This window comes from Benincasa hispida, chromosome 2, assembly GCF_009727055.1.
Source record: "Benincasa hispida cultivar B227 chromosome 2, ASM972705v1, whole genome shotgun sequence".
In the NCBI taxonomy this organism is placed as follows: domain Eukaryota; kingdom Viridiplantae; phylum Streptophyta; class Magnoliopsida; order Cucurbitales; family Cucurbitaceae; genus Benincasa; species Benincasa hispida.
Window position 1 is genome coordinate 17365798 of NC_052350.1, and position 26613 is coordinate 17392410.

The 26613-nt window shown below is 37.4% G+C and overlaps 1 protein-coding gene across 1 annotated transcript; it reads left to right on the plus strand.

The window, feature by feature from the left end:
* Window positions 1-11265: 11265 nt before the first annotated feature.
* On the plus strand, window positions 11266-11983 carry LOC120071792 (glycine-rich cell wall structural protein 2-like). Its single transcript, XM_039024174.1, has one exon. It carries the CDS (start codon window positions 11338-11340, stop codon window positions 11740-11742), a length of 405 nt encoding a protein of 134 aa, XP_038880102.1. The 5' UTR covers window positions 11266-11337; the 3' UTR covers window positions 11743-11983.
* The last annotated feature ends 14630 nt before the right edge of the window (window positions 11984-26613 follow it).

A 26613-nucleotide genomic window follows, 5' to 3' on the forward strand; every position in this document is an offset into this window, starting at 1 on the left:
AATTTTCATGAAAGATGTAAAGAGACCAACAATCAAAGATAAATAGGAAAAAAAAATGTAAACAATACATAATCAATATAGAGATTTACTGAAGGGACCGTGAGGTCTGCAGTAGAAGCGAGATCATTCCTAATTTTAATTATTTCACATAATCAAAATTTACAAATCATTAACTATGCATCAATACAGAATTTATAGCATGCTTATTAGAAAAGAGGGAGATGGTTAGAAAATTGACATATCCTTAAAGAACCCAAACCCTTCACGTAATTCCACCTCTCCGGGCACAAACAACCACAATCAGGAACCCTTTGAAGATCACGAACAATAAACCAAAGGGGCACCACCAAAAGTGAGTCTTTTGCATTCTTTGTAGGGGATGAGAATCACAGGAGGTGTGGACTCTGTGATCTTTTGGGTAGAGAGAGAGAGATTTTAGAGAGAGAAAATTTTTCTTAGGAGTGTGTATTCTAGGGAAAACAACTGAGTGTAACTTCTGTAAATCTTATGTGAAGAAGATAAAGTTATCATGGAAAAAAAACTGCCTCATTCACGTCTTTCCTTCCCGAGAGAAAAGAGGGGGAGCGAGTTACAACTCCCTCCTACAATTAATTTTCAAAAAATTAATTTATTTTTAATGAATTTATATATATATATATAACCACCTTATCATATAATATACATTAAACTATATGTTATATCAAATATAACACTTAACCTATATTTTTTATATTGTATCAAATACAATATAACCTATAGTTTTTATTTCTCTCAATAATACATGGTATTTAATATAAACCACATTTATACTAAATATAATTATATGAATCTCATCTATATAATTAATATTTGAATCATATTCAAATATTTAATTTCTCTCAAAATAAACTTTATATTATAATGTCTCAAATTATATCACATATAATTAATTTAAATTAATTATATCATATATAATTAATTCCCTCAATTAATTTGAACCATTCAAATTAATCCAAAATTAATTCTCAATAATCTCTGTTGAGCTACAGAATGGACCTTACGAACCTAGATTGAAGCTCCAATGATACTTGAATAATTAATTAAACTTCTTTAATTAATTATTCAACATCCATTAACTGTCGTTCACTCTACTAAAGACCAACAACTACATTTTTCGCACTACAGATATATTTCTGTGTCCATTAGATATAACTAGTTAACAGGGCGATGACCCTTCACAAATTGCTCGTAAGTACAATTGAGCTAAAAATACCATTTTGCCCCTATAGTTACATTTAACTCCTTAAGTACCATTGATCCCTCTAATGAACAATAAGTCATAGTCTAACTATGACTAAACCCCTCTCGGGCCAAGAAAGGGTATGTCACCACATTGTTCAAGCCGTAAAATTAACCCTTAAGGCAATAATTTATCTACTTACCCCAACATTAGGGAAGAAGTGAGTTTCGTCTTGTGTAACTTTATTCCCAACTCTCCAATCAAACGAATCCCCAAAAGGTAGGTTTATTGAGTCGGCGATATGGCCACTCTTACCCATACAAACCAAAAGACTGTCTTCATAGGTAGGAGTTCATAACTCATCTAGGATTCAGGTCATGCACCTATGATCATCCTGATGAAATGTAAATCTCTACTATTAACGGCGTTATATAAAGAGACTATTCATTTCGTGATTCGATCTTATACAAACCCTTTTGTATAGAGCATTCCCGCTTACATGTCTCTATATGAATGATCATGATCATATTATTTGTAACACTTTACAACAATTGTAACATCTACAGAGCGGGTCGTGTTCGTAGTGTCACCAGGATAAGGTATTTAGTCTTATCCATCTACTATAGACCATTTAGGTTATCACATAAACCTGATCCACCTGTATGTCTCTATATACATGTTTAAGCTATAGAAGATAACCTTGGATGTTAGTTCATTGGTTTTGTGGGTTAATACTACTAAATGTCGAATGAAATATCCCATTTTCATTAAATAAATAAATCGTTTGTACATTACAATTACAAACTTCAAGACCCACGAGATTTAGAGCATCAACCCCAGTAATCTCCCACTTGTCCTAAAACTAGTGGAGTATACATCATAAAAGTCACACTAATATACAAGTATACAAAATGGTAAACTATGGCATAATAGCGCCTAGTACAAAATCTCCCACTTTCTTTAGACTAAATGTAGCATGTCCCGTAGACCCATAATCTGTAGGTGACCCTCAAACACCTTAGTCGTGAAGGCCTTTGTACATGGGTCAGCAACGTTATGCGCCGAAGCTATCTGCATGACAATCACGTCCCCTCGATGCACAATCTTCCAAATGAGATGATACTTCCGCTCTGTGCATCCCACACTTGTAACTAGGCTCTCAGGAATTAGCCACAGCACCACTATTATCACAATAAAGAGTGATGGACCTAGACATTTCTGAAACCACTTCTAGATTAGTCAGGAATTTTCTGAGCCACACAATTTCCTTAGTAGTTTCACAAGCTGCCACGTACTCAGCCTCCATAGTGGAGTCGGCAATGCATCCCTACTTGGCACTTCTCCAGACTACTGTCCCTCCGTTAAGAGTGAAAACTGATCCTAATGTGGATTTCCTAGAATCCTTATCAATCTGAAAATCACAATCCATGTATCTTGTAAGGATTAAATCCTTAGAACCATACACGAGCATGTAGTCCCTCGTTCTTCGAAGATACTTGAGGATATTCTTAACAGTGGTCTAGTGATCAGATCCTGGATTAGATTGATATCTACTGACTATTCCCACTGCATAGCAAATGTCAAGTCTAGTACATAACATCGCATACATCAGGCTACCAACAGCCGATGCATAGGGAATCCATCTCATTTTCCCAACCTCTTAAGGTGTCTTAAGATATTGTTCCTTAAAAAAAAAAATTCATGCATGAAAAGGAGTAAATCTTTCTTGGGGTTCTGCATTGAAAACTTGACAAGCATCTTATCAATGTACGATACCTGAGACAGGGCTAGCGTTTTGTTCTTTCGATCTCTAAAGATCTGAATGCCCAAAACAAATTGCATCTCTACCAAATCTTTCATTTGAAATTAGGTCGCTAGCCAATTCTTACTTTCAGTCAGCATATCATCCCAATGAGTAGGATATCGTCTACATATAACACAATAAAAGCTACTGAACTGTTGATAATTTTCTTTGAGCACAAGGCTTATCAACATTCTGATCAAAGCCATAAGATTTGATCGCAGTATTAAATCTTATATTCCAAGATCGAGAAGCTTTCTTCAATCCATAAATGGACCGATTAAGCTTGCAAATCTTTTGCTCTTGACCTTGGGTTATGAATCCCTCAGGCTGCTCCATATAAATGGTCTCCTTAAGATTGTCATTCAAAAAAGTAGTCTTGACGTTCGTTTGCCAAATCTCATAGTCATAATATGAAGGAGTATCTAGATAGACTTCAACATGGCAACAGGTGAGAAAGTCTCCTCATAGTCGACTCATTCAACTTGGGTATAACCCTTTGTCACACGTTTAGCCTTGAAGGTTTGCACCTTCCCATCAGCACCTCGTTTTCTCTTGTAGATCTACTTGCAACCTATAGGTTTTACCCCCATCAGGTTGATCTACTAGATCCCAAACTAAATTGAAGTACATAGACTCCATTTCAAGATGTATAGCTTTGATCCATTCATCTTTGTTAACATCCTCCATTGCCTTCTTATAAGACAATGGATCCTCAATATCTCCATCAGCTACATTAGCTAGAGTTTCTGTTAAACTCATATAACAAACAGACGGGTTTGCAACCCTCCCACTATGTCGAGGTTCCCTTAACACGATGTAGATGTGATCTACTAAATAAATCAACTTTAACAACTCTTGTTGAGGTGTTAGGTTCTTCAACAACTCTTGTTGAAGGTTTAGTAGTTTCATTAGAAAATTCATTCAACGCAATTTTACTGCATGGTTTATGCTTCCTCATGTGATCTTTTTCTAAAATGGTAGGGTTTGTTGACACAAACACTTTATTATCCTTAGGATCATAAAAGTAACCACCTTTCATTCCTTTAGGGTAACTTATAAATAGGCACAATTTTGAACGAGGTTCCAATTTCTTAAGATTTTCCTCAAAAACATGTGTTGGGCAACCTCAGATCCTAAAATGGTGTAAACTACCTTTACGACTATCCCATAATTCTAAAGGTGTTCTAGTAACACTCTTGGAAGGAACGCGGTTCAAAATGTTTGTTGTAGTCTGTACTGCATAACCCCAAAACGAGTCAGGTAAGGAAACATAACTCATCATAGACCGAACCATGTCCAACAAGGTTCAATTTCTCCTTTCTGATACACCATTTTGCTGAGGTGTACCAGGTGCTGAGAGTTCGGATAAATTTTCATGCTCTATCAAATAGTCTTTGAATCCAAAAACTCTCCACCTCGATCAAATCGAAATGTTTTAATTATTTTATTTAATGTATTTTCAACCTCAGCCTTGTACTCCTTAAACTTTTTAAGAGCTTCAGACTTATGTTGCATTAAATAAACATGTTCATATCTAGAACAATCATCAGTAAAAGTGATGAAATATTCAAACCCTCATCTTACCTTAACATTCATTGAATCACAAAGATCTGAATGTACAAGTTCCAAGGGTTCTTTGGCTCTATGATCTTTTCCAGTAAAAGATCATTTAGTTATTTTGCCTTCAAGGCATGACTCACATACAGGTAAAGAATTTTCTTCTAACTTGCATAGAAGTTTATTCTTAACCAGTCTCTCAATCCTATTGAGATTTATGTGTCCTAATCCTAGGTGCCAAAAATGGGCATTTTTCTTAGGAGAAATTTTATGTCTTTTATTTTGAGTTATCGCAGTTTTAAACAGTTCAGTGTTAAGGACAGATTTAGTTGCTAATGGTCTTAGCATATAAAGATTGTCTTCTAGCATAACAAAACAAAGTTCTATACCATTCTTAGAAATAAACGCTTTATTTAAAGAAAAAATGTACATAATAATTCTGTTCAATTAAACACTTTTTAGAAATTAAGTTCCGCTTTAAATCAGGAACTACATATACATTGTCCAACAAAATATAACTTTTTTGTAAAGTAAACCAGTTGCCAAGATATATTTAGGCCCTTCATTTCAGAGAATTAGTTCCTGGTGGCAAATGAATGCTGGGGAGATGACGAGATATATGCTCGGGCCTTAAATCAAGAACTACATATACATTGTCTAGTAAATCATAAAGGCTTGCCAAGATATATGCTCGGGCCTTTTCATTTGTCCGTATTCAATGCTTGTATGCCTCTTGAGCATTTCGAGTGGCATTTTGAGCTGGTACTTAAGGACATTCCTCCACCAAGACAAATCTCAAGTCAACGATGATTAAAACTATGTTAATCGTGTTTTTCCAAGCGATGTAATTATCGTCTGTTAACTTATCAATGACGAGCATGTTTAATGTAGCGGAGGTCATTTTGTAAATTTGCTTAAACATACAATTTATTTATATTAGTATTCAAGCATTACCCATTTGGAAAAAGCAATCAAATTTTAGCAAAATAATTTAATGCACCCTATGTGACATCTATTTTGCAATGATGTTTTAGTGAGGCAGGGTAAAAGTCACTGTAGGGTGATCAGGTACCTCTTCACTAAAATAAGACCATCTCAACCAATATACAAAACATCTTCTTGTTACTGTAGTTACCATTTTTTGATCCAGAAACTATTAACTAGCTTAACATTTTCTTGTAAATGTAACCCCTCATTTTAGATTCTAAAGTTCTGTCCCTATGAGCCAACCGTAGGGAAAACTGATTGTAGAAAAAACTAAAGCAATCCTATCCATTTCTGGAGTTTGAGTAAAGAGTCATGCAAATGTCATTAATTAGGGGACACAAGCAAAGGTGCCTCGAGGCCGAGCATGAAAATTTACTACAAACTAATGAGAGAGACTATGGAATGTGTTGACACACGTCCTGCTCCTATTTACTATAAACATTCTCTCCATTCAACTTGGTATTGACATATACAAACACCATTGTAGGGGGACACAAACAAAGGTGCCTCGATGTCGAGTATAGATCTCACGTTGTGAACTTTGATCAAACAATTGCATCCTTATAGGAAATCTATATAATTTACCTTTCCAGGTCAGTTCCCAGGTAAGGGTGTTTCGTTTACATCAACTTAAATACTCCAGCCTAGACAGAACTAGCCTCAGACAAAAAGTCTCTTATAGATACATTTGTTACAAATTTAATCTTTAGTTAAAATCAATTTAATCCTATTAAACTGATTAAAATATTAAACTAATTTCTAATCTCATTAGAAATTTTGTGATCTTAGGTCTATGTGAATCATATTTTAAAACTATTTTTAAAAATGATTTAAACCTAACTTTGCATGCAATTTTGAATTATTGATTTTAATTTTTAATTTCATTTAATTATAACAATTATAAAATAAATTAAACAAATTAAAATCATACATTGCATTTATTGACATACTTAATAAAATTATAACATTTATAAAATTATCTAAAGTAGTGTCTTGCTTCATGCAATTTCCATTTCATTACTTAACACACATAACATTTATATATACTAAAGTAATGAAATAATAAAATAACATTCATACATACATCCAACTATATATTATAACTCTTATAATATACATGATGCATAACAACGTTATCATGCATGCAAGTATACATTATAACACTTACATTATATGATGCATAAGCGTGCTAAAAATTAAATCATGCAACTATATATATTATAACATTTATAATATAAATGATACATGAATAATACATAACCTATAGTGGGATTTTACTATATGGCATACATTATGACATATATGATTAAAAAATAAACCATACATCAAATGCAAAATTTAAACGACAATTTATGGATCAAGATTGGACTCCTAAGCCATTAATTAAATTAATATAATATTTATATTAATTTAATTAATCAAAAACTAACTATTACATAATAATAGCTTATCCAGTTCAAAACAAGTGAATCGGACCTTGAACTGCATGAATCAGACCGCCCGCAAACCGTTCGGACTAAGTGGACCGAATCGCATGTGAACTAAAAAAAAAATCCATCTCAGAGCGTTGCAACGCTGTACCTAGCATTGCAATGTTACGAAAAAAAATGTTTTGTCTACCTCATCGCAGCATTGCAATGCTAAGGCATAGCGTAGCAATGCTATTGTACAATCGCTCACTGTACAGTTAGGATTTGCTTTGTTTCCTCTCCGATTTAAGCTTCGAATTCTCCAGAAAAACAACCAAATCATCATGAACGACTCAATACAACAAGTTTACAAACTCGATCACAATTAACGCCAAAAAACAACGGGCCTTTACAAACTAATTGTAAAGAAAGCTATAAATCTAAAACCTAATCCTGTAAACATCCACAAATTGCAAACCATTCAACATTCATCAACATGAATAGAATGCAACCCACCAAAACACTGCAAATTAAAATTTTGGAAAAATAAAATTGGGACAAAGAACCTAGCTCTTATACCAATTGAAAGAACCGTGAGGTCCGCAGCGAAATGGGGATCGTTCACAATTTTAATTATTTCACAGAATCAAAATTTACAGAATATTAATTATGCATCAACACAAAATTTACAACGTGTTTATTAGAAAAGGGGGAGAAGGGTTAGAAATTTACTTACCCTTGAAGAACCCAAAGTTTCCACATAATTCCTCCTTTCTAATCACGAACAACCAAAATTAGGAACTCTTTGAAGATCACGAACAATAAATCAAAGGGACACCCTGAAAGTGAGCCTTCTGTATTCTCGATAAGGGATGAGAATCACAGGAGGTGTGGTATCTGTGATCTTTTAGGTTGAGGAAGAGAGATTTTGGAGAGAGGAAATTTTTCTTAGGAGTGTGTATTCTAGGGAAAAACAACAGAGTGTAACCTTTGTAAGTCTTTTGTGAAGAAGAAAAAGTTCTCATAGAAAAGAAACTACCCCACTTACATCTTCCACTGGAGAGAAAAGAGAGGGAGGGAGTTACAACTCCCTCTTAAAATGAATCTTGAATTTGAACTTGTTTGGAGCATATAGGCTTCATATAAAGGAAAATATTTAAATGTATCTCTGGCTGCATCTGTCTTTTGGACATGATACTAATTACCTATGCTAAGATTAGCAGCCCACTATTATTGAAATTAAAAAGTGAAAATATTTATGTATAGAGATGACATTTACTTCTACCTTTGTTAGTTTTATATGACATGTATAGACATTGTTGAAAACGTGAGAAGATAGATCGCTTACAGTTAGAAATGTGCAATCCGCTATATATTTGTTTAAGATTTTTGGGTTTGCTTCTTGATCTTTTTCCATGATGTCTAAGAACTTATTTCAAAGGTTGTCTTACTGGATGTTGTTTCAGCATAATAATTCTTTTCCCATTTGAAATATTTTGTATTTACTTTTCTCTGGGTTGCTTTCCTATTTTGGTGATTTGTCGATTTTTTCTGGGAATATTTCTCATTTTTTCGTTGCGTTATTTATGTCCAAGAATTGTTAGGGTTGTTGTACATACTCTTATGTGAAATCTTTTATCGAGCTTTTAGCAGACAACGTTATGTGTGTTCATTGTTCGAAAAGTAAGACACAATCATTAGCTCTTGGCTTTTGGCGATTTTTTCCCCACAATCATTAGCTCTTGGCTTTTGGCGATTTGTTCCCTATCTATTCCTTCAGTGGATGCTGTCATCTTGGAGAAGCATTATTCTGTCTTAGGGAGAACCTAAGGCATTTTTATTGTAAAGGATTTCTCGACCTTAGAGGGAGCTTAAGGGTTTAGAGAATTAAGAGTTCTTAAATTTAAAGGGAGCCTAAGTTCTTCGAGTGAAAGGGAGTTCACAAGAATGAAAGATATCTTCATAGTGAGAAAGAGTCTCACACACTTAAAGGAAACCTAAGTATTTCTTCACTAATATCCATATACTTAGGAGAGCCTAAGGTCGATAGAGAAGGAGTCTCACATCTAGAGAGAGCCTAGGCGATAAAATAAATTAGGTTCTACGTATGTCATTTTAGTTATCATTATTTTACATATAAGTACAACGTTGTAAAGATTTAACTTTTCAATATTAGTGAATTATCTTCTTGAGCCACTCTGCTCCCTAGACGTAGATAAATCATCATTGAACTGATTACCAATCTCTGTGTGCTCATTCTTGATTTTCTGTTTGTTATTCTATTGTTATCTCTAAAATTTCTAGGACATCTTGTGTGGCATCTGTGATATGTATGATGAATCATTTCCAAAATTTCACTTACTTAGAAGGAAATATTTAATTTATTATAATATACATAATGCATACAGATATGAGTAATTATGAACTCTTTTTTAATACAATATGGATAGAAGATTCTAACCATCGATTTCTTGGTTACTAACATATGCATATGTCAGTTGAGCTATCCTCACTTTAATTATAGATTTAAGGAACCAACTCCAAAAAAGAAAAATAGCCCACTACAACCTAATTTCAAAACGAGTAAGAGTTTGGACCCAAAAGCCCAATCCAGGGTCCAACAAATCAGGGAAAGGAGCCAATTTAACAAATGATCAAATTGCCTGACCTTGGCTTTTTAGGAGTGGAAACAAGGTACCACAATGGTTAAAGAAGGGAATGATTATGGGTATATAAATAAGGACAATTATCTTTATTGGTATGAGGCCTTTTAGGCGGTACCAAAAATAAGCCATGAATGTTTATGCCCAAAATGGATAAAATCATATTAATTTGAAGATGGGTGGAGGTTCGGTTGTCCTTATCAATTGGTATCAGAGTCTTGGTCTAAAACCTAGCTCGTGCCATGGGTAAATAAATACAATTATCTCCATTGGTATGAGTCCTTTTGGATGGTACCAATAGTAAAGCTATGAAGATTTATGCCCAAAGTGGATAATATCATATCATTGTAGAGATATGTGGAGGTTTCGTTGTCCTTATCATGGCATATACTATCATCGCCTACTTTTTGTAGGTTCAACTTATCACTTCCTTGAGTGACCCAACTCTCTCTCTCTTGAATCCCATTCAAAAAGGAATAGGAGAAACTCTAAGTTTACTTCTCTTGTAAATACATAATTATGGTATTATGAAAGTAAGTTCATCCTCCTCTTCTTTGGAATGTCTTGCATTTACATTTGTCATATTCACATTATTTATGTAATTAATCCTAGAGTTTAGAGAAGTGCACTATATAAATTCTCTAACCCTGTAATTTGAATTATTCTCTCTAATAACAAACTGATCTTTTTCTATTCGTAGATGTAACTAACATACTATTAGTGAATCAAGTAAATTTGTTTGTCGATACTAGATTCACCATTTTTAGGTTGGATTTTGAACTACACATTCCTTCTAAAGAGAGTAACTCATGTGTATCTAATAACCTCGTCCCAAAATATAAATGTATTGTGGGTGGCATGTGAAGGATAAACTTCTCTCGACCGAATTTTACCATTAATCCATACAATGTGGGTCGTCCGCCACTAAGTCAATGGAGGCCTATCCCATAATTAATTAATTAGCAATCAATAACCATTACCAACAGACTGTGAATTACAGCCACAATCTGGTGCTGCCACCATTGAATCCACAATCAATCTAAATTATCATTTCTCAATTAGATGAACCGCATACATACGATGCCATTGAACCAATAACCAATTCTAATTATATATTAATCAAATATCCCAACGCATTAGGTAAAGATGAGCAATTGTAACTCTTTTTTGAAATTAGTTTAACCTCCTCTCCCTGCATTTACCTAACAAATTTCATTTAAAAAATGAATTATGAAATTAGCTTGAAGAACATTTCGACCCCTATAAGATAATTCAAACAAATTAAACATTATTTAGACCACCTGATTTGATATCATATTAAATCACTTATTGACTTGGAAATTTAAATTGATAGGTGAAGGTAAAACTCATATGAGAAAATTTAAAATTTTTGTGGTTTAAAAACTAATCACCATACTGATTGGTGGGGTTGCAAGCTCTAGCCGAAATCTTTTAAATTAACAGAAACCTCGGCCATATTCAGCCACAAAAATTGGATTTCCACTCACCCACCTCATCTCTCCAATTATTTAATTCCCAATTCCACACATGAAAATTTTCAATCAATTTTCAAATTTAAAAAATGCCTTCAAAATTCTATAAATACCCCCTCCAATTTTGCAAAATGCATAATCAAGTTCACAATCCCTTTTCCTAAATTTCAAAGTTCCAATATAAGATTATAATTCCGAAATTAAAATGGCCACCATCAAAGCTATTGCTGTTCTCTGTTTAGTACTTTGTATGTCTGTGATTGAATCAGGAGCAGGGCGTGTGGCCAGGAAGGACCTCGGCCTTGATCTTGGTGGCTTGGGAGTTGGCCTTGGCCTTGGCTTGGGCTTGGGCTTAGGCGGTGGAAGTGGGTCGGGTGCTGGAGCCGGGTCTGGATCAGGATCCGGGTCTGGCTCCTATTCGTCTTCGTCATCACACTCATCAAGCTCTAGCTATGGAGGCTCCGGCGCAGGCTCCGAAGCTGGTTCTTACGCTGGATCTTACGCAGGGTCACGTGCTGGCTCAGGTTCCGGCAGAGGAAACGGCCGCGGCGGCGGAGAGGGTCATGGCTACGGCGAGGGACGTGGTTACGGTGAAGGCGGTAACAACTGAGAGAAAGATATTGAATAAAAACCACGCTAAAGGGTGGTATTGGTAATTATAATTAGTAGAGTTTGTGTCATTGTGTGTGCGTTTATGATTTTCTCTACTTCAAGTTTAAGGGTAAATGAAGTTGTGTATTTATAGTATACTTAGTTAATATTATTGTCTTTCACTTGTCTACCGTTTTAAGTTTTTACATAATAAAATCACCATGAGTGATATCATTCAACCTACTTCCAATAAAAAAGATCTGGAGTTCAAATTATGTGTTCCACGTCTTCATATATTATTAAATTAAAAAGAAAAAAATTATAGCGGTGTCTTGAACGATGAAACATATTTATAGGAACAAAAATCTATGTTTTCATTATCTAACTTGTTTTTTCGATTCAATTTTATAGTCAAATCGCATATTGCTAAATAGTTCAATTTTTTAATCATTAAAATGTAAACAAATTATCAAAATAATTTATAAATATGATGAGAATCTAGAAAAAAGATATCCAGGGTATTTAGAATTATTTTTAAATATGAATATAAATACTAATATACCAAATGTACTTTTTTAAAAAATATATAACAAAATGTAAATCAAAGACAAAATAAAACATATATCATGAAGAGTATGAGAAGCAAAAGTATGGTTTACAAGTGGCACAATATGATTGGTGAGTGGTAAATAAATTTTAACTACCTTGGTGAGTCATCCCTTCTTCTTCCACCTTGGCTTTTTCTTTTCCATTTCTAATTTCTTCTCTAACATCCCCCCTCAAGCTAGAGGGTACTTCAAGTACTCCTAGTTTGGTTCGTAATGTATAGAAATGTGTGTTGTTGAGTGGCTTTGTGAGACAGTCGGCAAGTTGGTCGGTCGATGGTACATAGCGAATATTGATGTGTCCTTTGAGAACATGGTCTCTAATGAATTGAAGATCAATTTCGATATGTTTGGTTCGAGAATGAAACACCGGATTTGCAGCTAAGGCTCCTACTCCTAGGTTATCGCACCATATAGTTGGTCTAGTGTTGGACTGTAATCCTATCTCTCCTAGTAGTTGTTGAAGCCAGAGGACTTCTGAGGTGGCATGAGCAAATGCTCTATATTCAGATTTGGTGCTCGACCTTACTACCACTGCTTGCTTCCTCGAGGAACAGGAGACGATGTTATTTCCCACAAAAGTACATTAGTCTGCCACTAATTTTCTGTCATCAAGGTTAAAGGCCTAGTCGGCATCTGAGTAGGCAGAGATGTGTAGGTTCGGGCTCGGTTGAAAGTATATTCCATAGTGTTTGGTGCCACTGATATACCAAAGTACCCTTTTTGTCGCTTGTCAATGGACATCAGTTGGGGATTGAAGGAACTGACTGAGTTGATTGACAGCATATACGATGTCCGGCCTTGTGTGCGTTAAGTATTGAAGGGCTCTTATAGTACTTCAATATATAAACGGTTCAGACAGAGGTTGGCCAGCAGCTTTGTATAGTTTGCTTCCTTGGACTGTTGGCGAGAGTACTGGTTTCACATCATACATATTAAGCTTTTGTAATAAATCATCAACATACTTCAACTGATTTATCAGAAGGCCAGATTCAAGATAGTGGACTTGAATTCCCAGAAAATATTGAATTTGGTCGAGGTCTTTAAGTGCAAAATGTATGTCCAGTGTTTGTATGAGATATTCAGTAATTTTAGTATTGTTACCTATGACTATGACATCGTCCACATAGACAAGAAGATATATTACTGAGCCTTCCTTGCAGTAGATGAACAAAGAGGTGTCAGATCTTGACTGATAGAATCCCCACTGTTTGAGAACTGAGCTAAGGGCAGTATTCTAGGCTCGTAGTGCTTGTTTCAGACCATATATTGCCTTGTCCAACTTGCAAACATGCTTTGGATATTAAGTGCTATATATCCTGGTGGTTGGCTCATATACACTTCTTCAGTTAGTCGTCCATTTAAGAATGCATTATTGAAGTCAAGTTGCCTCAGCATCTAACCGTGTGTTACAACAACACTGATGACTACCCGGATCGTTGAGGACTTCACCACAGGGCTGAAGTTTCAAAGAAATCGACTCCATGATGTTGATAAAAGCCCTTGGCTACCAGTCGGCCTTATACCTTTGTATTATGCCATCCATGTTCCTCTTGAGGCGAAATATCCATTTGTTCCCAACAACATTCTGAGATAGAGATGGAGGAACTAGTGTCCATGTCTTATGTTTCATCAGTGCCATGTATTCTTCATCCATCGCCTTTTTCCATTAAGGGGTCGCAAGTGCTGTATTGATTATGGTGGGCTCTGTTTGAGACCAATCAATTGATTTGCTTGTTAACTAGGCCTTTGGTTTAAAGATGCCAACTTTTACTCGAGTGATCATAAGATGAGCCGGAGCAGGTGGGGGGCGGGTGGTAATGGTTGGCTGTGATGAACTTGCAGAGCCTGAGGTAGAGTGAGGATGTAATATATGAGGCAGGGTTGGATTGATATGGTCTTCAGAGAATGTTTGAGGTAGGGTCTCGGATGGGTGTTCGTGTGATGCATACTATTGTAAGGATGTCTGGTTTGTGGAGTGTAAGGTTTGGTTTGGTTGATAGGCTAGTTGTGCTTGAGGAAGAGACGGTGACTAAGGTAGAGTATTGAGGATTGGTTGAAGACTCGACTATTGATTCATTGAGGTGTGTAGGTATGGGTGGGGTTGTCGCCTGAACGATCGTGTTGGACGATGGACTCACTGCGATCATCTTGTCTTTGGTTTGCACAATCGGTCTACACGATGAGAACTGGGCGATCGTTTTATCTTTTGCCTATGCGATCATTCTATATGATGAGTTCTGAACGATTATGTTGTCTTTCGGCTAGGCGATCGTTCTAAACGATGGAGACTGAACGATCATATTGTCTGGCATCTAGGTGATTGTTCTACACAATGGGAACTGAACGATCATATTGTCTTTCCTCTGAGTGATCGTGCTAAATGATGGAGGTTGAGCGATCGCATTGTCTGTCATCTGTGCGATCATTCTCTGCGATCGTGTTGTGTCAGCGATCATGGTGTTTCTTGTAAGGTCTGTCGTCTGAGCGATCAACTAAACGATGGTTGTTTAGCGATCGTTGGCCCAGTCGTCTGGACGATCGTAGTGCACGATTGATTTGCAAATGGGAATTCCTTTTCATCAAACTTCACATGTCTACTTGTATAGATCCTACCTGATGGACTGAGGCATCTATACCCTTTGTGATGCGAGTTGGGACCAATATACACACATTTCTTCGAGTGTAATTGAAATTTTTTACTGTGATAAGATCATAGGTATGGGTAGTAGGCACACTCAAAGGTCCTGAGATTAAGAAAATCAAGGTTAAAATCATATAAAATGGCAGCGGGTGGTTTACCTTGCAAGACTGAGGTAGGCATGCCATTAATGAGATAGGCAGCAGTAGAGATAGTCTCCCACCAAAAGCTTAAGGGCATGGATGCCTGTGCAAGCAGCGTGAGCCCTGTTTCTATGATGTGTCGATGCTTGCGCTCAACCCTGCCATTTTGTGCTGAGGTATACGGACAGGACTTTCGAACTGAAATTCCTTTGGACTGACAGAGATGGTATATTTTGTCATATTCTTTCCCATTATTTTACTGTAATTTCTTTATTCTGGTGTTGAATTGAGTTTGTATTAGTTGTATGAAGTGTTGAAATGCTACCAGTGTTTCACTTTTCTGTTTCAGAGGATATAGCAACACATATCTACTGTGATCATCTAAGAATGAAATATAATATCTGTATCCATCAATAGATTCAATAGGAGCAGACCCCCATACATCAGTATGTATTAATTCAAGCATGTTATAAGCACGAGACTGAGAATTAGGAAATGGTAAGGCAGATAACTTTCCCAATTGACAAGATTAACAAAACTCATTTCCTTCATTTGATTTAACAGGCAGTTTACATTCTCTAATCACAATTCTAAGGTTTTTACTGATGGATTCCCTAGTCTTCTATGCGAAACAGCTCTTGATTCAACTATATTGATCTTAACTCCTGATAGAATTAAGGCAATTGACTTGTTATTTTTGTACTGAGCTGATCCTCGGCCCTCTGTAGTCTCATGTATCACTCCAACCCTTTAAAGTCTGTATAGCCCTCGGTCAAGCTCCATTTTCAGCAATGTTCTGCCTGTATCCTTGTCCTTAATGACATAACAGTCAGTGTGAAATTCAACAACCACAGCATTATCATGGGCTAACTTTGATATACTAATGAGATTCTTGGCTATGTTAGGCACACACAAGACATCATGCAAGATAAATTCATTCCTTCCATGTAAAACCCAAACCCTAATTACCTTAAGTAAGCAAGTGTAAGTTATGTGATGTCTTCCAATGAGTTGTAATGAGATTATGTGTTGGTTAGGAGTGATGGAAAAAGAAAGTAAACTAAAGAACAAGAGAATTCTCGGATGGCTATGTAGGAAAGAATGGTCAAATTTTGGCTAGGTATGGGAAGCCAAGAGGAGACCATGCTATCCTATGAGATTTAATGTTGAATTGTGTTGTGATGGAGTAGGAAGAAAATGGCTTAATCAAATTTCAGCCATTAATCTTCATTAGTGGGCTAAGTGGCCCAAGGAGATCTCATGCAGGATTTTGGGCGGTAGTAAGCAGGAAGGTCGAATTCATTTAATTGGTTTGAACAAATTACTTGAGCTATTCGTATAATTCTAGTGCCATTCGAAAGCTCTGTGTGTCTATTTTTTGTGGTTGTGTTGTTGGAGGGAAAACTTGTCGAAATAAGGCCAGAGGAGTAAAATAAAAATGAAGGGTCTGTTTCTCGGGTGAATCTAGACCATCAGTGAAGAATTGAAGCTCCAGGACGAATCAAGAAGATTTTTGAGCTAAATTTTGAAGTAATATTTTAACTCAATTATAAAAAAATTTGTAGAATGAAACTTTTTAAGATGAGGCCTGGAAATCGAGTTATATATTTTTGAAATTTGAACTGAAAATTGTTGAATAAGCAGGCAGCTACTTGAATTGGGGCCAATAATGAAGTTTTGAATCTACAAATAAAACGACGAGGAATTTCAAGCTAAAATTTTAAGGTAATGTTTCTAACTTGATTCTAAGAAAGTTTGTAGAAGGAATTTCATTGAGATCAGTTCTGGAAATTTAGTTATGAATTGTTGGAATTGAATCTGCAGTTTGATGCTCCAAAATTTTTCTAAGTGTGGGGAGTGTGGGCGATCAAAGGGTGCATTCTTTTGACACCCAATCCCTCCAAATTGGCTATGTGTTCAACTCTCAAAGTGAATGGTAGGAGGCACAATATGATGGTTTGGCATGTGAGCTTGATTTATTAAGTAGGCCTAAAAGGAAGGCTAATGTAAACACTAAGTAGTATGCTTATATGTGTAGGTTCAACTCCCATTGGAAAAGCCTATCAAGCCGTAAGGAAGCAAACTTGAAGGACCTGTGAGTGACTATAAATGATTTATAAATGGTTTATAAATATTCTAATAATCCATGCTTTATTGACAGTTACTTTTATGTTGGATATTTTACAAGAAGTTCCAAGCAACGCATTTCTCTAAAGTTTATAAACGCATGCTAGTTATAAAGTTTATGAAATATGATTTGGTACAATGGTTGAACCATGGTAGTTTTCAAAAGGATATTCTATGACATGTTTATATTACAAGTATTTGTATTATTTTTAAAGCATACGTGCTCTTAATGTTGTTGATCATGCGTTAGCAAATGATGTTTTTGTGAAAACTATGATTTATGAGATCAAGATTTCAGTAAGCATGTTTTATGAAAATATTTTCCTATCAGGTATTTTCAGCTCAATACTGAAGTAGAAGGAGAAGGTATCCGAGTTTTACTACCTAGTTTCAGTTATGTTATGATTTTGGTACAAAGTACTTAGAAAAGGTATCAGAATAATTCACTAAGTTCAGTGATAAGCAGTGGTACCCTGCTTCAGTTATGATCCTTGACATCAGGATCAAGTTTTCTATACGTGCACGTATGACAGTTAATCAGTTCAGTAGGATTGAACAAAAGGGTTCTTTCCTAGCATTGGCTGCAAGGTGTTGAACAAAAGGGTTCTCACCCCAGCCCAGGCTTATATTTAAAAGATCGAATAAAAGGGTCTCTTAAACATGATACTCGACAATAAAATTAAACCACGAGGGTTATTTCTTAGCATTGGCTAGAAAGTGTTGAACAAAAGGGTTCTCACCCCAACCAGGCTTATGTTTGAGAGATCGAACAAAATGGTTCTCTCTTAAACATGATACCCGACGATAAAATTGAACCACGAGGGTTCTTTCTTAGCATTGGCTAGAAGGTGCTGAACAAAAGGGTTCTCACCCTAGGCTAGGCTAATGTTTGAGAGATTGAATAAAAGGGTTCTCTCTCAGGTATTGAACAAAAGGGTTCTCACCTCTGCCCAGGCTTATGTTTGAGAGATCGAACAAAAGGGTTCTCTCTTAAACATGATATCCGACGTTGAGAGATCGAGCAAAAGGGTTCTCTCTCAACCGAGAATCAGTTTAGCTATGTTTTCAGATACAATGGTTTTAAAAGTTTTATGTACACGTTGTTTGGCATGTTTTAGTTCCAGTATTATGTTTTCTAGCTTTCAGTTTAAGCATGAGATTTATGTTTTTATTAAGTCACTCATTGGACGAGTAGCTCATTCTTTCAAATGTTTTTCTTTTTCCAGGTCGTGGTCATCTCCCCAGAGGTTAGCTATCATCCTGCTCTACCACTCAAGGACTCCAGTTAAATGTCCAAAGTCTAGAGAGAAGTTTTAGGTGTTTACTCTGTAAATGTCTGTACATATGTGTTGCTCATATTAGGGACTAGTAAAATTCGTTGAACTCTGTATGTGTTAATATGATGTAATTATGTTGTTATTGATCCCTGGTGTTCTGAGGTTATTTTTAAAGTTTCATTAGTTTGGTGAATGTTATATATGTACTCCAGGTATCTACGCAGGTTAAGGATATTAGTTAGGCAGTAAGTGCCACAAAAAGGTTGGTAACTATTGTGGTCAAATTCACTTCTGGATTAAGAAGGATAATCTGGGAGGGGGTGTGACATTCCATTAGACAAGCAAGATTGACCAATGTGAGATATATGCAGTTGTTCAACATTACCTACAGTTACCAATTCATTGCCTCCATATTCGGTTGGATTATTGATGTTGTTGTAGTCTGGAGTGACATGGTTGGTAGCCCTACTGTCTATATACCAATTCGGATCTGTTACTATTTCTGGTATGTGATAACAGGCAGAAATACACGTTATTACAGTACTAAGTTATTAAACAATGCAAATTTGCGTTGATAAAATATATAAGATTGCGTCCAAAAAGCATTAAGTTCATAATATTGTGATCGCATGCGTCCATCACATGAAAATAGCTAACTTATATATTTTTGTGCAGAATATGCGTTGACGCAAGGTGGAAAATGCGATCCAGAGAAATTAACGGCCAAACGCATCAAAAGATTGCATTACTGCAAGGCTATGCGGTGATTTGCGCTCATAAATATCTGCTCAAGAAGGTTGCCGCATAAAGCCGACGAAACATGGTGGGCGCATCTGGGTGAAAAGCATAATAAATCACGATGGGACAGAAAGTTGATGACGGTGAATTCCAAATTAAGTTGACAAGCCGTTAACAAACTACTGTAGCAAGTACACTCAACTTTTCGGTGACAAATATTCGGCGCATCAGACAGAGAATTAATGTCATCCCATTAGTGCAATCATAAGAAAGAAGAAGCCTTTCACCCTGAAGCTCTATAAATACCAAATGCAACCTTCAATGAAGAGGTTCGTCTAGTTCGAACAGTTAGATAATTTTTCCTTAGATAGAAGTAGTCATGTTCATAGTTTTTCTTTTACTTAGAAGGCGGAGCGAGAGAAGGGAAGGGATGCCGGAAGATCGCTCTGGTCAGCTCGAGAGAGAACCCAGAAGGCATGGAAAAGCAGAGAGAGGGTCAACTCTCGCGAGAGCGAGACTATCTTTTGAGTATAATAGAGAAGAACAATGTAAAAGCCTTGGGAAGCAAGAGATTGCTACCAGTCTCTTTATTCTCATTTCGCATTGTTATTGTGTATTTCAATTCTATATCTATAAAATGGAAATTTCTTATCTACATCTGTTCACTCTCTTAAAAGCACGCATGAGTAGCTAAATCTATCGAATAAGTAGAGAAGAACTTAGCTAACATGACCTAGGATCTTCATTGCATGCGATTATCTTGTCTTATGTTGCGCCTAACACCCTTTTAGAGCTATTTGAGAGAGAGTCTAAAGAAAGAACCTAAGACTTGAGATAGCTAGGTTAGAATCTAGACTCAAGAGAGCGAGATTGGATCTGCATAAGCGAGAGATAGGGACTTAGAGATAAGTTTTGTTTGCCAACATGCATCACATGTACCCTAGAGATAGGTTATGGTATTATGCGGTCGTCTTGTATGTGTGTATGTCATTTGTCATTGCATAAACAAGAATAGGGGCTTATGTGTAGGTCAAATTTACTTTATCGCATATATCGCATGCATTCTAAAACTAGAAGCCGTAGCATTTTCATTGAGAGATGATTTGCTATTGTATGTGTGTTGCATGATCGCATAATATGAACGCAATCCTAGGAAGTGTTAGCTGAACCCCTTCTCAACTTGTTCCCCGTATATTCATTGCATCTTTCGTATTATTAACCCTTGTCTTAACTCCGCCGCATACATTTTATACTGCAAACAATAAACCAACCAATCATTAATTTATTTGTTACCACAAGGTTATCTTAAGAATTACCACCGCATATTGTTTTCTTTAGTCCCTGAGTTCGACCCTGGACTTACCAGGAAGTTCAGTAGGATTTATACTTGGATTTTGCTGAGAAAACTTGTTGCACAACGCATTTCCCATCACCGCAATTCCTTTCATAAATTCACCACATAAAATAACGCATCAAGTTTTTGGCGTCGTTGTCGAGGACTTCGGCAATTCAGTGTGCTAACGGTAATTTTTCTGATTTTTTTGCAGCTTTCAATCTTTGGCGAATTACGACCCAGAGATTGAAAGGAAATTTCGACGAAGACTGAAAGATAGCGGCAACAACAACCACAAAAGAAAGATAATATGGCAAAGCAACCTGAAAATGGAGCACCAAATGAAAACAATGTCATGGCGAATCCAATCCTATTGGCAAATGATCGCAATAGGCCCATTCGGGACTATGCATCGCCCAACCTCTACGATTTCTCCCTAGGAATCATGAGGCTCGCGCTTGATAGATCGAGATTCGAAATGAAATCGGTGATGCTGCAGATGATCCAGACGGCTGAACAGTTTGGAGGAAGACGTGGCGAAGACCCGCACGCCCACCTCCAGAGCTTCATAAAAATTTGCAACACTTTTGTGTTCCCAAATATCTCTACCGAAGAAATTCGACTAACTTTGTTTCCATTTTCTTTGTGTGATCAGGCACGAAAATGGGCATATTCTCTCGAACCGGGGGAGATTATTTCTTAGGAACAAGTAGTAGAGAAGTTTATGAAGAAATATTTCCCACCAACTGAGAATGCTAGGAGAAGGAAATTAATAACCAATTTTGAACAGGACATGGACGAATCACTTAGCGATGCTTAGGGGAGGTTTAAGAGGCTGGTAAGAGACTACCCGCACAATGGATTACCAGACTGCATGCAAATGGAGATTTTTTATCACGAATTAAACCCTGTTTCGCAGACCGCTGCTAATGCGATAGCCGCTGGAGGTCTGCTAGATAAAATGTATGATGAGGCCAAGAACATCCTTGATCGCATCTTTAAAAATCACGAGGATTGAAAAGAGAATGATTAAAGATTGAGAATAAAGGATAGTGACGCAAACAATGGTGTTATCGCATCACTTCAGAGTCAGATGACTGCGATGATGAACTTGATACAGGGAATCGCAATCAACAGCCCAACAACGCATAGTGGGCAAGTGAACGCAATCAACCAGACTATCGCAAGGTGTGTTACATGCGGTGAAGGACATGCAATGGAGGAATGCCTGCAAAACCACAGTCCATCTATTTTGTGAAGAATAACCCATTTTCTAACACGTACAACCCTGGGTGGAGAAACCACCCCAACTTTGCTTGAAAAAATCAGAAGCAAAATTTCCAATCAGTGGCACAAAAAGAAGGGCCCTCTGGATTTTTTTCGCGAAATAACGGCCAATCGAGTAATCAAGCCAGCAGTTCACAGGCGTCGCAATTTTCCTCTCTGAAAAGTTTTTGAAGCAATATATTGAGAAGAACGAAATTGTGTTTCAAAACCAGGCGATGTCTATCCGTAACCTAGAATTATAGATGGGCCAAATTGCAACCGAACTCAAGAACAGACCGCAAGGGGCCCTGCCGAGTTCAACGAAACTCCCACGCAACCCAAGGGATATGGGTAAAGAGCAATGTCAAGTTGTGACATTGCGGAGTGACAAGATTGTGATAGGAGAGAAGAAGAAGCCGAATAGGACTGCTTCAATTGCACTAGAACCAGAGATTGCAGTGACTCAAGAAGAAGAAGGAGAAAAAGAAGTGAAAGAGCCAGAGATTGCGTCCACCTCAAAGCCAAAAGAATAGGGGACCGTGAGAGTACAATTGCCACCTTTCCCACAGAGACTCAGAAAGAAGAGAATGACGAGGTATAGTACCAACACTTCATGACTATGTTAAAATAATTGCATATTAACAATCCGTTCACTGAAGCAATTGAGGAAATGCCCACATATGCAAAGTTTCTAAAGGATATGGTGACAAAGAAGAAAGGCACTGGTAAGTTCGCCATGGTATCTTTGACACAGAGCTCAAAATCTATAATCCCACCGAAGATGCGCGATCCTGGGAGTTTTACTATACCTTACTCCATTGGAGGATTGTACATCGAGCAGGCGTTATGCNCTCCATTGGAGGATTGTACATCGAGCAGGCGTTATGCAATCTTGGAGCCAGCATTAACTTGATGCCTCTGTCAATTTTTAAGCAGCTGAATGTGGGGCAACTTGCGCCCAGGACAGTGACTTTTCAATTAGCCGATAGATCTCTGGTGCATCCAGAGGGGAAGGTGAAGGACGTGCTGGTCACAATCGACAAATTTATATTACTAGTCGACTTCATCATCTTGGACTACGAAACCAACAAGAATGTGCCTATCATCCTGAGGCGACCATTTTTATCAACAAGTCGTGTCCAGATTGATGTGCACAAAGGAGAGATCAATTTGAGCGTGAATGGACAGAAGCTCAAGTTTGACATTATCCATGCCATGAAATATCCTGACGAAGAAGAGCTTAATGAATCCAATGACAAACAGAGTTTGAATGAAGAAGAGAAACCTGAAGATGAAAACAAAGATAAGGATGAGATCGCATCCATTGTTGCATGCAATACAATTATAGAAAAAAAACAAACATGGAAGATGAGATGCAACCCAAGAAGTTGAATCGACATTGAATGAAGAAAGAAAAACAATGCAACCGTCCTTAAAACAACCACCAATAATAGAACTGAAGACCCTGCCTAACCACCTAAAGTATGCGTTTCTGGGACAGAATGAAAACTACGGGTAATCATTTCCTCTACACTTAATGAAGACCAAGAGAATGTGCTGCTAAGCATTCTAAGAAAATATGTGAGAGCAATTGGTTGGACGCTCATAGAAATTCGAGGAATTAGCCCCGCATACTGTATGCATAGAATTCGTCTCGAAGAAAACTATAAAGGATCGATCGAACATCAACGCAGACTCAACCATGCGATGAAAGAGGTCGTAAAGAAGAAGATAAATAAGTGGTTAGACGCGGGCATCATATATCCGATAGCATACAGCACGTAAGTTAGCCCCGTGCAGTGCGTGCCAAAAAAAGGAGGGATGACGGTAGTTCCTAACGTAAATAATGAGCAAATACCGCAAAAAACTGTCACCAGATGGCGGATTTGTATGGACTACCGCAAACTCAATGCAGCAACAAAGAAAGACCATTTCCCTTTATTTTTTATTGATCAAATGTTGGATCGTCTAGCTGGAAATGACTTCTAATGCTTCATGGATGGGTATGTCGGTTATAATCAGATTATGATTGCTCCTGAAGATCAAGACAATACCACATTCACCTGCCCGTATGGAGCTTTCGCTTTTCGCCGCATGCCATTCGGTCTCTGCAATGTGCCGAGCACTTTCCAAAGGTGCATGATGGCCATCTTTTCAGAATATCTCGAAGACTCTCTAGAAATATTCATGGACGACTTATTTGTATATGAGCACACATACGAAATCTGTCTTGCCAACTTGGAGAAGATATTGAAAAGATGTGAGGAGACGAACCTCGTACTTAATTGGGAGAAATGTCATTTTATGGTGAAAAAGGGCATTGTGTTGGGGCATAAAGTATCTAGGGACGGGTTGGAGGTGGACAAGGCAAAAATTGAAGCAATTGAAAAGCTCCCACCTTCAACAAGTGTAAAGGCTGTCAGAAGTTTCTTGGGACATGCCAGATTTTACAGACGTTTTGTCAAGGACTTTTCAAAGATAGCACGATCGTTGAGTGCGTTGATGAAGGCCGATAGAAAATTTGACTTTGATGACAATTGTCACTACTCATTCATGATTTTGAAGAAGCGTTAACGACCGCGCCTGTGTTGATCGCACCAGATTAGACACTTCCTTTCGAATTAATGTGCGATGCGAACGGGTATGCGATGGGAGAAGTGCTGGCATAGAAGAGAAAAACAATATTACATCCCATCGCATATGCGAGTAAGACTTTGAATCCTGATTAAACTAACTACATCACCACAGAAAAAGAGTTGCTTGCAGTAATATTTGCGTTGGAGAAATTCAGAGCATATTTGCTGGGAACAAAAGTACTCATCCACACTGACCACTCGGCGATAAAATATTTGATGACAAAGAAGGACGTGAAGTCGAGGTTGATTAGATGGGTTCTCCTCCTCCAGGAATTCGATATAGAAATAATTGATCGCAAGGGGACGGAGAACCAAGTTGCAGATCACTTATCCAGATTGAAAAATCCAGAGATTGATCGCAATCACTCAAAGGTGAGAGCAGTGTTCCCAAACGAGCAGCTATTTCATATTGGTGAATTTCCATGGTACGCGGCCGTGGTAAATTATCTGGTTTGTGAGCAATTTCCCGAAGATTATACCAACCAACAAAAGAGGCGGCTCAGACATGAATGCAGATATTATTATTGGGATGAGCCAAATCTGTATAAGGGGGGGCAGACCAGATTCTACGACTGTGTGTACCGGACGATGCTCATCAACGCATATTATCGCAATGTCATGATTCACCATATGGTGGACACTTTGGAGGCCAGCGCACCGCAGCTAAAGTATTACAAAGTGGATACTATTGGCTAACACTATTTAAGGATGCAAGTGACTACGCGATGAAGTGTGACCTATGCCAGCGCATGGGTAACATTTCATGGAAACATGCAATGCCCATGAATAGCAATTTGGAACTGAAGTTGTTCGACGTCTGGGGCATTGATTTCATGGGACCATTTCCACTATCAAATGATCAAAACTACATTTTGTTAGCCATCGACTACGTGTCCAAGTGGGTAGAAGCAATGGCATGCGCCACAAGCGATGCGACGGTAGTCTCTAAATTCCTGAAGAAAAACATTTTCACTCGTTTTCGCACTCCACGTGCCATAATAAGTGACGAAGGCTCCCACTTTATCAATCACACTATCAAAGAATTGTTGCGCAAATATAATATCCTCCATAAAGTGGCTACCGCATACCATCCACAGACAAATGGTCAAGCTGAATTGTTCAACTGGGAGATCAAGCTGATACTGGAGAAGGTGGTAAGGCCTTCGCAAAAGGATTGGGCAACAAAGCTGGACGATGCGTTGTGGGCATACCGAACTGCCTATAAGATACCCATAGGCATGTTCCCATATGCGTTGGTATTTGGTAAAGCATGTCATTTACCACTGGAGCTGGAGCACAAAGCGCTGTGGCGGTGAAAAAGCTAAACTTTGACTTAAAGACAGCAAGAGACGCGAGAAAACTTTAATTGGTTGAGTTGAAGGAATAGAGAATTAACGCATACGAGAACGCAAAAATCTACTAGGAGCGCGCAAAGCGTTGGCACGACAATCAAATATGCGGCAAGAACCTCCAAGTCGAGCAAAAGGTCTTACTATTTAATTCAAGACTATGACTCTTCCCTGGGAAATTAAAGTCACATTGGTCCGGACCCTTCATAGTCAGAATGGTATTCCACATGGCGCGATCGAGTTATTTAATGACGACGGAACCAACATATTCAAAGTTAATGGGCAACGAGTGAAAGTATATCGCAGAGAATACGAGCATTGCAAGGTCGCCTCCATGGACCTGAAAAACTCTGAATGAGAAAGAAGTGGGTGGTCTCTGCGCTATTAGGCGATTCAAATCCATCAGGGACGCAAGTTTTGTGAAGTATCTGTTGAAATCCTGAATTCTTAAACTTATCTCTACTCCTTCTTAGTACTATCATTTCACTATCTTTTTACTTAAAAAAAAAAAAAAGAATGGGATTGTGCTGAATGATCGCAGTAAATGATTTTGTTAACTCCGTTTTTTTAATATTATTTGACCCTCTCAATGTTTTTCTTGCAACGATCGAGGTGAACGATTGTGGAGGCACTACACAAAGACGCTTTCACTTAGTTTCGTCATCGCAATGCAAAGAAAGGAGATCACCACAAAGCAGGATGCGTAAACAAATAATGTGGGCTATAGCACAAATCTGGGGGTTGTATCTTTCCTTGACTTTATTCCAAATTTTGC

What these genes read in the sequence shown, in the direction of transcription:
- LOC120071792 (XM_039024174.1), top strand. Translation starts at nt 11,338, where the DNA reads ATGGCCACCATCAAAGCTATTGCTGTTCTCTGTTTAGTACTTTGTATG.